General features: G+C 39.8%; 1 protein-coding gene across 1 annotated transcript in view; it reads left to right on the forward strand.

Moving 5' to 3' along the window:
• LOC131785958 (uncharacterized) overlaps nt 1-12,609 on the forward strand; it is a 90,133-nt gene that overhangs the window by 29,236 nt on the left and 48,288 nt on the right. Inside the window, exons 36-49 of the mRNA XM_066172896.1 lie at nt 356-919; nt 1,375-1,947; nt 2,860-2,877; nt 3,229-3,276; nt 4,034-4,600; nt 5,082-5,642; nt 6,557-6,745; nt 7,121-7,168; nt 7,366-7,536; nt 7,974-8,144; nt 8,863-9,012; nt 9,522-10,082; nt 10,682-11,245; nt 11,860-12,277. Of these exons, the coding sequence (XP_066028993.1) occupies nt 356-919; nt 1,375-1,947; nt 2,860-2,877; nt 3,229-3,276; nt 4,034-4,600; nt 5,082-5,642; nt 6,557-6,745; nt 7,121-7,168; nt 7,366-7,536; nt 7,974-8,144; nt 8,863-9,012; nt 9,522-10,082; nt 10,682-11,245; nt 11,860-12,277 (4,603 nt within the window). The remainder of the gene's footprint in view (nt 1-355; nt 920-1,374; nt 1,948-2,859; nt 2,878-3,228; nt 3,277-4,033; nt 4,601-5,081; nt 5,643-6,556; nt 6,746-7,120; nt 7,169-7,365; nt 7,537-7,973; nt 8,145-8,862; nt 9,013-9,521; nt 10,083-10,681; nt 11,246-11,859; nt 12,278-12,609) is intronic.

Here is a 12,609-nt window from a genome sequence, read left to right on the forward strand (position 1 = left end):
AATACGCGGCTTCGCTCGGAGAGCTTCGTTTTGCGTCGGCTAACTCGTGGTCAGTTATTTATTTTAAAAATGCCGGTTTGCAACGAGTGACAAAAACAATTTTGTCATTCAAACATTTAACTACTCTAATACCATTTATCATGAGATATGTCCCCAGACAATTTTAAGCCAAAGTTATTGCTTGCAAAGCTATAGGCGCTGCAGTTTACGTGATTTTAATCCTAAGCACCCCTTTTAGGTTGAGAAAGGGTTGTATGAGACTCCTGGAAAAAAGTTGCTTTCCTAGCACTTTTTTCTTCTCTCAATGTTTTTAAGAAATTACTGTTCAATTTGCGATTATAAATTTCTTTACAAGATCCCGAGGCCAAGTATTTAGCCGACGTTATTTTCTTAATGGATGCATCCAGCGGAACTGCCTCTACATATACTACAGAGAAAGATCTCGTCAAGTCTCTTGCCAGGTACTTAAACATCGATCCAAAAGGAACCCGAGCAGCCCTTATTGTGTTCAATGGCAGACCTTCGGTAATCTCTGACTTCGAAAGCTTCAGATCACTTACCGAGTTTGAATCGAAGGTTGACGAAGTTCCTCATTATGGAGGAGACCGCAGTGTTAGCGATGCTTTACGGGAGGCGGCAGGGATGTTTCCGAAGTCTCCGTCTTCTGTTTCCAAAGTCATCTTTCTTGTTACTTCTGGAAAACCTCTGCAACCGCAAGACAAGAACTCAGCTGGTGATGTAATCAATGAGCTGAGCGCCATAGGTGTGAGGACGTATCTTGCGCTGGTTGGCCCTTCCGCCAAAATTCAAGATTTTAGATTCTTAGTGGACAAGACAGAAAGTGTATTTACCGTAGAATCTAACGGTGATGTTCCAAAACAGGTCAATCAAGTTGGAAGTTACATTTTGAGTGAATCGGGTAGGTCCCTTTGTATTAATGAGTAATGAAAACCTTATGCCTAATTAATAAGCCACTGATATAATTTTCAAAGCTTCTCCAGATTTGACCGATATATATCTTTCTTTTCGTAATGGGCTGAGGTGATCATTAATTTGTGTGGAATGCAATCACGACCGTAAACATACCGAAAGGTAAAAAATTTCAACGAAAACCTTTTATTTCAAATTCGTGGGTTCGTGTACGAATCTGTACTAAGTTGTTCTTCGAGGGACCTGGTTAGGGATGGCCAATCCCAGCATTAATTTGGACATAGTATTAGCAAAGTCGTGTATTGGCCTGGAATGGATTACAATTTATGACTTTGAAAAACTTGGTATATCGTTACATGGATAAGAAGCCGTGATGAAGCTTTCTCAAAGTTTTGTTGATTTCGTTCGGCAATATAATATTGTGTCTTTTCTCTTTTTTCACAGTTGCACCCAAGAAGCTGAATCTTTCGACGTACGTATTGTTTGTTCTTGACTCGTCCAAACAGGTAACTCCTGTTAATTTCAGGACTCAAAAAGAATTTGTTAAATCCACGATGAGCCAACTAAACCTCTATCCGGGCGAAAGCGACTCTCGAGTTGGACTTATGGTTTACAGCGAAGAAGCAACAGTACTTTTGAATATAGATAATCGGGAAAGCAAGTCCGCTTTGGAAAGAATGGTGGATAATCTGCCACATTTAAAAAAAGGCAGAAGAATTGACAGAGCTTTAGAAGCGGCGACCAACGTCCTGAAAGACGTCGGCACTGATAACTCGAAGTTTGTTATCTTGGTGACCGCAGGCCGACAAGAACCAGATGCTAAGTCATTCGCTGCAGCTGTCAAACCTCTTCACCAAACTGGAACGAAAACACATATCTTTGCGGTTGGGGGTGACGTGGATCCAAGTTACTTCCAGGGAGGGGATAAAGCTAAGACAAAAATTTTTTCCGTTCCTTCTTTCACCGACCTCCCTCAAAAGACAGCAATGCTGACGGAAGACCTTTTGAAAGAATACGGTACGTGGATTTCCGTTGTTATAACTACCTACGAAGGAGCCTGTGTGATCTTTAATTATAATTCGTTTCCACCAAAGATTCGTATTAGAATTCTCCTTTTTATCGACAGTACATCTTTTAGTGGAAGCATACCACTGATTTTTTTTAATCTCGTCTCTGCAAACTCTTAAATGGTTAATGTATTAAGGATATGCGGGTAGTTACTTGCCGGTTACTTATGGGTTGATTCTTTCCTTCAAGGGCTTAGGTGTAGCTTCGCCAGTTAATGGACGCTTAAACAATTCATTTAAAAAGCTGTTTTTTAGTTTAAGATGTTTAACAATGACGGGAACTCTGACCCTTAGTGTATTATCCGATTTTGGAGAATGGACCAGAGCAGAGATGATGTAGTAATGACAGCACTCACCGCTCACCACTGTGGCTTGTTTTATTTCCCTGGCCTGGTGTCACTGTGACATGGGCTTTGTAATCTCGTCTTCTTCGTGTTCCTGCTCAACGAATTTTTTTCACCGGTTTACATTAAAACCATCATTTTAAAGTAGATTCGAACCAAAATTGCCCTGAGGCAAGGAATCACCGAGTGTTTAATGTCAGAGCACATTTGTGCTTTATTTTATTCCTTCTATTCATTTATTAATTCAATTATATTTTGTGGGTATGTGGCGTATAAAACCACTCGTAAAAACTGTCTCTCTCTATTGTCCTTTCCAACTCCAAAGTCTTTCTATATCAGTCGGTCTCTTTGGAATTTTCAGGCGAAATAAAAATCTTTGACTGTGCCTGATGTCACAAAAACTTATTACAGTATTTCTTGGGATAAGCAGTAAAGTGCCCAGGAAAATGTCCAAATCCCATTTTGGTAACTACTATCTTACTAATAATATATATATATATATATATTTTTTTTTTCAGTTGCTCCACAATCTACAGGTAAGAACACTGAACACTTGTTGGAATTCTTCTCGTGTTAGAAAGAAAGGAAGGCCTCCAAACTATCGCAACAAGTCAACTAAACCACGAAAGAAAAATCTTACAACAAAACATACTTTCAAGAAGTAAATCTGAATGTACCGGGTACACTACGATAAAAACCAACCGAGAGTTTAGCGGAAGATCAGAACAAAAATTAACTTTTAACCTTAGATAAATCCTGACTGCGATATAAGCAACAGGCCTCCGTTGTGTAGTTATACACCACAGTGGGACTCGCAATCAGGCGGTAAACTGTTGCTACTCTCAACATTGTCCGACAAATGATTTACAAACAAATTATTTTTTCAGTTGCTACCACAACCACAGCTCCAATCCAAACAACGCCTAGCCCTACAGGTAAGAACCGTAAGGCCGGTCATTTACACAAAGTCTAACCCAAACCACGTTTTTACGCAAGCGGTGGGCTTCGTGTATTCTCTATAAGAGGGTTGATTTTAGTCAATAAATTTCCTTCCACTGTCAGCTTACGATCGTCGTGTCACTGTTCACAAAGTTGAATGTTCAGAGAAAAGATTCAACTAAAACGAAGATATTTTAGAACGCGGTTTTGTTAAGCAACGGCTAAATTTCACTGAACGACTTAACGTAAAACCAACTCTTGATTAGGGAGAAACCAAAACCTTTGAACTATATGAACGTAGCGTTACTACGACAAAATTCACCAAAACGCTTACAGTCCTTTTCCCGAGAGAAATGCGAATCAAGTTCAATTTTCTAGCTCTAAATCAAATGTAGCTGCAATTTAAGCAACGGGCCCAGATGTAAAGAAGGGCTCGCAGTTTCATTTTGTTCAATTAATAGCTTGGGATTTAAGTGGCATACCATTGCTGCTCTTAACATTTTTTCAACATAGTTCCAAGTTGGTGGCAAACCCCCTTTGTGGAAGCACATACATTCTCAACAAATCAGTACAAAACACAACGTGCAACAAGCTATTCACGAACAACTAATTGCTTCCTCTACATTCTAAATTATCTAACTATAAGTTGCAAGCTACAACGTTGTCACAATAATGTATTCATCGTGCTCCAAGTCACTCTGGCCAAACACTTGTATAAAAGGATATGTTCTGATGAGCTAATTTACCTTTCAGATGGAGATTCCCCTTCAATGGACATCGTCTTTATTTTAGACACATCTAACAGTGTCACTCAAAGTGACCTAGAAAAACAGAAGGAATTTGTAAAACTCATGGCTCAGCGGTTCGATGTTTCTCCTTTTGCTTCTCATGCTGCGGTGCTCAGTTACGGCGACAAAACCATTTTGATTGGTGGATTATACGACCATGTCAGAGGAAAACGGTTCGAAGACAACGTGGACTCTGTGACTCTCATTGGAGGAAAGAGAAACATCCAGGAAGCTCTGAAAGAAGCTACGAACCACCTTGCTATTTTTGGACGCCAAAACGCTTCCAACGTTGTCTTTTTGATAACGTATGGACGACAGTCTCCAGAGCTTGGTTCTCAACGATTGCAAGAGATAGTGCAAAATGTCAGGGACACTAATGCAATCCTCTATGTCATCGGTGTAGGTGTCGACGCCGATGATCAGCAGCTAGGGCTTATTGTAGAGAGTACAACTGACTTCTTTGAGATTCCTCGGTCTGGTGATTTGAAACTTAATGTGCCATCAATAGTTTCTTATACAGTTTCTAGAGCTGGTAAGTTTCAGCAAGATGGACTGCTTTGACGAAATCACTAACTTCGTGTGTTCTGCTCCAATTCTGTTAACTCTTTGACCCCTAAGAGTGACGGTATCACCCCTGAATCAAACATTAAGGTCACAAGAATAAAGGAAATGATCACAACCAAAGAAGCCCTTGATTGTCAATTAAATTTTCCTGGTTTGCACCCTAGGATATTTAAAGGGAAAATTATGGGGAATATGCATAATGATGTTAGGGTGTAAAGACTTAAAATAGCTTCAAAACCTGAAATCCTGATAGACTGTTACGTGAAGCTACAGGAGCATTTTCTAACAATGAATGAATGTGAAAAAATTATGGTCACCTTTTCTAGGAATGGATTTCTATGGCCAATTGATCTTGAGACCCTTTTCTTGATAGTACTTGATATTTTGCATAGACCGAATGAGCACTAATTGCATTATATGAACGTTCTCTTTTTTGCTCCTTATAAAAGAATCCAAGACGCCAGAAGATTACAAAGCTGAGGTCATTTTCGTTATGGACTCATCTTCTTTGGTTGGACAAGTAAACTATCGGAACCAAAAAGATTTCATCAAGAGTTTGGCACGAGCGCTTAATCACAGTCCCAACTATACACAGTCAGCCGTCATCATATATGATACATTTCCTGAGTTCGCCATCCGCATGGGAGCGTACCCAGAAATTGGTCCCTTTTCGCATACTGTCGACAAGCTTCGATACCTTGGTGGACTAAGTGGCGGGCTAGATTGGGCCTTGAGATTTGCACCAAGAGGTTTTTCCCAAGACGAGCCTGACGTGCCGAAGATTATCGTATTGATTGCCACAACAGATTCTCAAAACCCAGCAAGCATAGATTCTATGTCAGCTACACTACGTAGACAAGATATAAATATAACTATCCTGGGTATCGGATCTGAATCAAACTTTCCAAATATTCGCCGTCTAGTTGCTCGACCAGAGGACTTTCTGACACCGAAAGCATCTGAGTATTTACCAAGTTACGTTCCAACGGTTGTATCTGCAATTTTATCAGGTGAGTGTGATCTACGTTATATATTCCTTTTATCCACTAAAGGACAGGAAGGATTGGCAGTTTCCAAGTAATTTCGGAAAAGAATCTTCTACATTGAATTCAAGCTCTAGTCTTGACTTTCGTGTTAAATTATAAAAGGAGAAGTATACTACTTCTGCTTCTAAACGAATACAATTTATATCTCCGCGTCTAAAAAGTAGTTATAAACCTTTTTAAAACTACTAGCATCGTTTTTAAATTCCAAAGACTAACCTAAACGTTCTGAAATTAACTTCATAAGCAGGAAATAGCCCAAATAGAAAGATATGGTTTCTGGAGTACAATTTTCCTTTAATCCAAAACAGGTCATCACTAGTTGTTTCCTTGATAACCATAGAGGTGCCCAATCGAAGAGGAAATGAAATTTAGTCGCTGCGTTAGTTGCCTAATCATAGTAAATGTTATGAACTATGGGCTAACCGAAGAGTCTACACTAAAGCGCGTTAAACACCTTAGGCGTGACAACTTACCTCAAGCTACAAGAAAAGCGGGTTTAATATCAAATATCAGTTTAAGAAGAACGCCTTTCGATAAGTGCCATAAACATAAAACTGACGATTTTCGATAAGTGCCATAAACACAAAATTGACGATTTATATTGATTTACTGCACATTGTTTACATTCAAACTGCTGTGTTGAAAATGTTTTTAGAGAGCATTTACCTTTCATGCTCTCCAAACATCCCGCGTGCTTCATGGTAAAGAACGAACGCTGCCGCATGAACCAATTGTGAGCTGGAAATACATTTACTTTAATGTTAAACAAAAATGTTATCGATGAATATTACCACATACTACTATAAAAATGTGCTAATTAATCTACAACTTGTCTACATGATTATGCACTTCGAACTCCGACGCTGTAACAAAACAAGGCTCGGCAAATCTTACAACAGACGGAGGCTGGGGCCCGTGGAGTGAATGGAGCAAATGCAGCAGGACTTGTGGGACTGGACTACGGATCAGAGAACGCAGATGCGACAGTCCTAGGCCACAAAACGGAGGGGAGCGCTGTCAAGGACCCAGTCAGCAGTTACGAAATTGCAAAATCGAGGCTTGTCCCGGTACGTCCTCGTCAGTAAATGAAAACTGAATCCGATAATAGTTCTGCTGATGATAAAAAATAAATGATAATTATCATCATAATGATAATAATGATAGCGATAGAAACCGTAATAACAAATGAGATGGAAAAAAAAAAAATAATGTCAAATAGTTACCACGACCGTACTATTACGAAATGAAAATAGGGTCCGTCAGTCAGGAACCACATTCGGATGCTCTGCTAACATATGACACTGTCATCCAAGCGTTAAACCGGTGTTTTCCATCTTGGATAATTAATTTTACAACTTCTAACTTAGGCATTTAGGTGGTAAACTGTTGCTGCTCTTAACGTTTTCTAACAAGTGATTTCACTAAAAAATGAATTTTTTCAGTTGCTGTCATAACCCCAGCTCCGATCCAGACAACGCCCAGATCTACAGGTAAGAACAGTATGACACTGTCATCCAGTCGGTATACCGATGTTTTCAACCTGGGATATTCATTTTACAACTTCTAACATAGGCATTCAGCTGGTAAACCGTTGCTGCGCTCAACATTGTCTCTACCAACAATTGACACTGTCATCCAGGCGGTATACTGATGTTTTTAATATTGGATATTTAATTTTACTGAATAGTGCATGGAGGGTGGGGCCCTTGGAGTGGATGGAGCAGATGCAGCAGAACCTGTGGGAAAGGATCACAGATCCAAGAACGCAAATGTGACAGTCCAAGGCCACAAAATGGAGGGAGGCAATGTCAAGGACTCAGTCAGCAGTCACGGGAATGTAAAATTAGGGATTGCCCCGGTGAGTCCTCTTCCCTATATGAAAAGTTTTAAAATATTGAATTATTTAAAAAAAAAAAAAAAAAAAGCAAGTGAGAGAGAGCGAAAAATCGAAACTCGTCGACATTGATTTTCATCGTTTTTTTTTTCTGAGAGAAAAGTTAAAAGTCGCTGACGTTAATTTCCTTTTCCATGAAAACATGAATCTTACAGTAGTTCTTCTAATGATAAAGAGATTATTGATAATTTCCATGATACTGATAATAATGATAATAATGATAGCGATAGCTATAATAACAAAAGATATGGATAAAAACTAATGTCAAATGATTACCACGACCGTACTGTGAGGAAACAATTATAGGGCCGGGAACCATATTCGGATGCTCTGCCAAACTGGTATCAGGGGTGTTTACCGACGTTTTAAGTCATGAATATTTTAATTTTCCTTGCTGATAGTGCATGGAGGTTGGAGCCCTTGGGATAAATGGAGCAGATGCACCAAGACTTGTGGAACAGGATTACAGACCCAAAAACGCAGATGCGACAGTCCCAGACCAACAAGTGGCGGCAGGCAATGTGAAGGACCTAGTCAGCAGACCCGGGCTTGCAGCATAAGGAGCTGTGAAGGTATGTTCAACATTATCGGTTCTGTTTTGTCTACAGAAAATTCTAAACGCGCAGTTGTTCAATTCCTCAAACATGGCAATGTTCGTCGGTAGAGGTAGCTAAAATTTAACGAATTTCCGAATTTATAAAACGCAAGGTTACAGTCTCGAATGGTAAAAGCAACCCCAACTGTTCTCCTTCTCGTTAACTAAAAACCGGTAACCTGTTAGGGTCGTTGCCTTGCATCGACTTCCCTAAGGTAGCAACGAGAGAACAATTTGGTCCAAGTTTAGAATATGAATTCCTCAAAACAAAACTTGTTTTCAACCCCCTTTTGAAACTTTTGTTGAACTTTCATACGTAGACATCACTTCACAAATTTAAATTCGCGGAGTAAAGGAGTCTGTTATTGTCAGGAGAACGTGTACGAGATTAAGCAAGTTTATTTTGTTTTAAAGTTTCAGTTCCCTTTATGGTACTTTAGTTTATCATTTAAGAACGTTCATTCCAAAATGGTGGATAAAACACGTTTAGTCGTTTAACAGGCGTAAAAGTAATGAATGACTACTTTGATATTTTGACGGAATTTTGCGTACTGACTGAGCACAACCCGCCGCCCTTGGTTAAGGACTTTCAAAATATTCCAAATTTTCCTTGTAAATATAAATTCAATTCTTTAGTATAATTTCTCTTTTCAGTCGTTTTTTAATTCAATTGTTTCTTTTTGTGCGAATGTTAGATCCTGAGGGTTATTGTCCGCCGTATTCGCCAACCAAGCGATGTCTTGGCCTAGTTCAAGACGAATGTACCTGTGATTCCGATTGTAATGACGTCGGTGATTACAAGTGTTGCTTTGACGGCTGCAGGCGAATGTGCAGAAGCACAGCTGGTGGGTGTCATTAAACACGTAATTAAAAAGGGGAGCAGGAATGGCCCTGTACAGTTGGCACTCGTTTCCGTCACCCGTCCTTTTCCCACCGTTTTATCCTGTGCTCGATCCTTTAACAGGGGTCACCTGTAGACTGAATTTCGTGTTGCTTTACAACTATTCTCTAGGAGTTTTATTCCGGGTTCTTCAGTCCAAATAACGCTCCAAATTCCAGTCCTGGTAACGGTAGACGAAGAGCCACCTTGGATTGGATTGGATTTAAAATCCATCGAGATTCTTGAATATATGTATCTGCTGGTGGGACTTCGGCTATTGAAGTGAACGTTTAAAAACTGTAATTTGCCAGATATATTAGTAGGCCAATGCGGCTGAAAGTTTCTCGACTTTTCCCTACCTCTTGATGCATTTTATTCAATTTACTTAGAAGCCAGCAGATAAAGTTGAGGTAGAGATTTCAGAATTTCATCTCCGAGCATATTTGCATTATCTCTCTCTCTCTTTAATTCAAGCTCAAGTTTGTACCGCTAGCGTGGACATCATCTACCTCATGGACTCCTCAGTAAGTGCTGGTGACTTTGAGAAACAGAGAGATTTTGTTCGAGATCTGGCGCGGATTTTCAGCCTTGGAGCCAGCCGTGCCGCTGTGGTCACTTATGACGACAAAGCCACCGCGCGTATCAACTTTGATGACTTTGATAGCACCTTTGAATTTGCAAACGCCATAGACCGTATTAGCCAGATCCAAACACAAGGGGGATCTCGGATCGACCTCGCTCTGAAGAAAACATCGGATATGTTTAAATCTGCAAGGATAAATGTCCCAAAGGTGTTAATCGCCTTAACAAACGGTTCTCACACAGAAGATTCAATGGCACTTAACCAACCGGTTCAACTCCTTCGTGATCAAAATGTGCGGATCTTTGCTGTAGGGATTGGGTCCAATGTTGATATCAATAAGCTCAAGTTATTGGTTGAAAGCGATGCGGATGCTTTTCTGGTGGATTTATTCGTAGATCTTCTTCGCAAGTCGCAAACATTTGCTGACAACACTTGCAGTCAAATCAGTAATTGTGAGTGATTCCTCTCTTTATTTTTCGAGAAAGAAAGTTCTGAAATGCTATCACAAACTTTTAACTTATAAAGCAAGTAAACGTTAGCATTTTCTGGAATGCATACCGGGTATTTTAGCTTTAAAAAGGGTTGAATCAAGGAAAGGAATGAATGTTAATAAGAGCATAATCTTTTCGTAACTACAATGCAAAAGTGTATGATATGTTGTTCAATAGACACTTGCTTACTCGAGCTCATATGGGGAAAAAAACGATAGTTCCAAGGGTATGGGTTGAGGTTTAGAAAACTACATTCGCAAAAATAAATAGCCGTTGAAAACTGACGTTTTTACATTAATTTTCCTTTGTTTCTAAAAACAAAAAAGGAGAGGAAAAGGGAAAGAATAGGCGCAAATGCCTAGTCCGTGGTCTCCCTGATAATTTGGCTCCTTAGCCGGAGAGACCGAGGAAAGAGGGTTAGCTAGAAGTGATTAATAATCATTAATGGGATTATTATCCTTTTGGGAAATAGGGAAAATGAGAAAGATAGCCTTATAACCTTGTTATCCTGCTCCTTGCACTTGAAAATGTTGCATATTGTTTGCTTTTACTTTTCGTAGCCACCAAATGTGTCCAAGGAGTGGACATTGCTTTCCTAATGGACTCGTCCGAAAGCATTACGGACGAAGATTTTGAGAGAGAAAAGATTGCCGTGAAAGAGATTGCTGGCCTATTCTTAAGTGCTTCCCCAGACAGTCGTGTTGGGGTCATTATGTACAGCGGTCGACCTGAACTAATGGTAGACTTTCTAAGTCAAAATTCAATCAGCGAATTCGAGTCTGCCGTAGACGACCTGACGCACAAACGAAGTATGACAAGAATAGACAGCGCCCTCCGCTTTGCTGCGCAAACGTTATTTTTAAATCCACGACGCTCTGTGAGTTCCGTTGCCGTGGTGATGACTGACGGGATACAGACGCCGGGACCTGGAGTTGAGCCACTAGATACAGCTGTGTTACCTCTTCGTGAGAAAGGAGTTCGCGTTCTTGCTGTCGGCGTGGGACCGAGGGTGGACCGAAGTGAATTAAAGGACTTGGTAACAAGCCAGGACGATGTTTTCCTAATGAGTTCTTTCCAGGACTTACTGAACAAATCTGCGGAGCTACTGGAAGTTGTCTGCCCTCGTAAGTAAAGAGAAAAAGAACGTTATAAATAATAAGAACTAATAAACATAAATTTAAAACATACACCACTCGTGAATCAAAAGTAATGATTGTGTTTATGTCAATATTCAAGAAATGGTGGATTATGTGGAATGAGCCATGACTCAGAATAGTTTACCTGTTGACTTGCGAAGGTACGATTCCCTTAAACAGAACGAATGGTCTTGTACTAGGATGACCCCGAACATGTGGAGGTTTTGATGGGCTCGCTCCCTTCTTAGCTGTTTCGCCGGAATATTGAAAAACATCTCAATGTCTCAGCACAGAACCAATGAACTTTGCGCCGAGAGTCTTAAGGACCCAGGGAATTCTCAAGTTCCCAAGCGACGCAAATTATTTTGTAACCATTTCTCCATAGTGATTTTAGTGAAATTCTTTGGTTGAATTTGTATTTTTAAAAACTATTTTTCTCTAAGGCTAGTCGAAAGCTTTCCTTTCTCTTAAGAGAAAGATCTTGGGTAACCTGATTACTTGGCTGTAGGAAGTATTTAATTGATTCGGTAATTAATTATTACAGCCAACATAATTTAACTATAGTAAAGTAAAGTAATGATATAATTTTTTTTCCCGAAAAGAGCCTCCAGGAGCTATCAATGAAACAACAGCGAATACTACGAATACTACACCGAATACTACGAGGGCGACGACAACATCTACTCCTATCATGACCACTCCGACCACCGCCGAACCTGTTCGGTGTGATAAACTCTTAGATGTCGTGTTCGTAATGGATTCGTCGCGTAGTATCGACGAACCACAGTATAGACAGGAAAAAGATTTCGTTAAGAGACTCGCTGACATTTTCAAGATTGGAGCAGGAAGTAGAGCAGCAGTGATCATTTACAGCGATGAAACACAGCTAGAAATTACATTTGATCAGTATTCCAACTTGAGTAGTTTCTTATCGGCAGTGGAATCTTTACCGTACCTGCAAAGAAGGACCAGAATTGACAAAGCACTGACAATGACTGCACAAGTGTTGGAACAGGCCAGGTAAGGTTTTCAATACATATTTCCATTAATTAGAAATGCACAATGTTCTTAGACAGATTGCATTCAGAAAAAAAAATATTTATTTGTTAAAGACCCACAGAAAGTAAAGGGGTTTTTTCCTGAATGTGGGAAGATCTTTGTTTAATCCAGCTGAATTTACGTACATTGCCTTGCCCAAAAGAGCGTTGTCAGAGAATTTTTATAGTCTGCAGTAAGCCTTTGACAATTGTTTTTCTTCTCAAGCGATGTGATCTGCTTCATTACTAAACTGAGTTTGGAAGAATTAATTATTTGTTTGCAAAGAGTCTTGTACTCTTTGCAAACTGATAAAC

The sequence above is a fragment of the Pocillopora verrucosa genome, chromosome 10 (assembly GCF_036669915.1).
Source record: "Pocillopora verrucosa isolate sample1 chromosome 10, ASM3666991v2, whole genome shotgun sequence".
In the NCBI taxonomy this organism is placed as follows: Eukaryota; Metazoa; Cnidaria; class Anthozoa; order Scleractinia; family Pocilloporidae; genus Pocillopora; species Pocillopora verrucosa.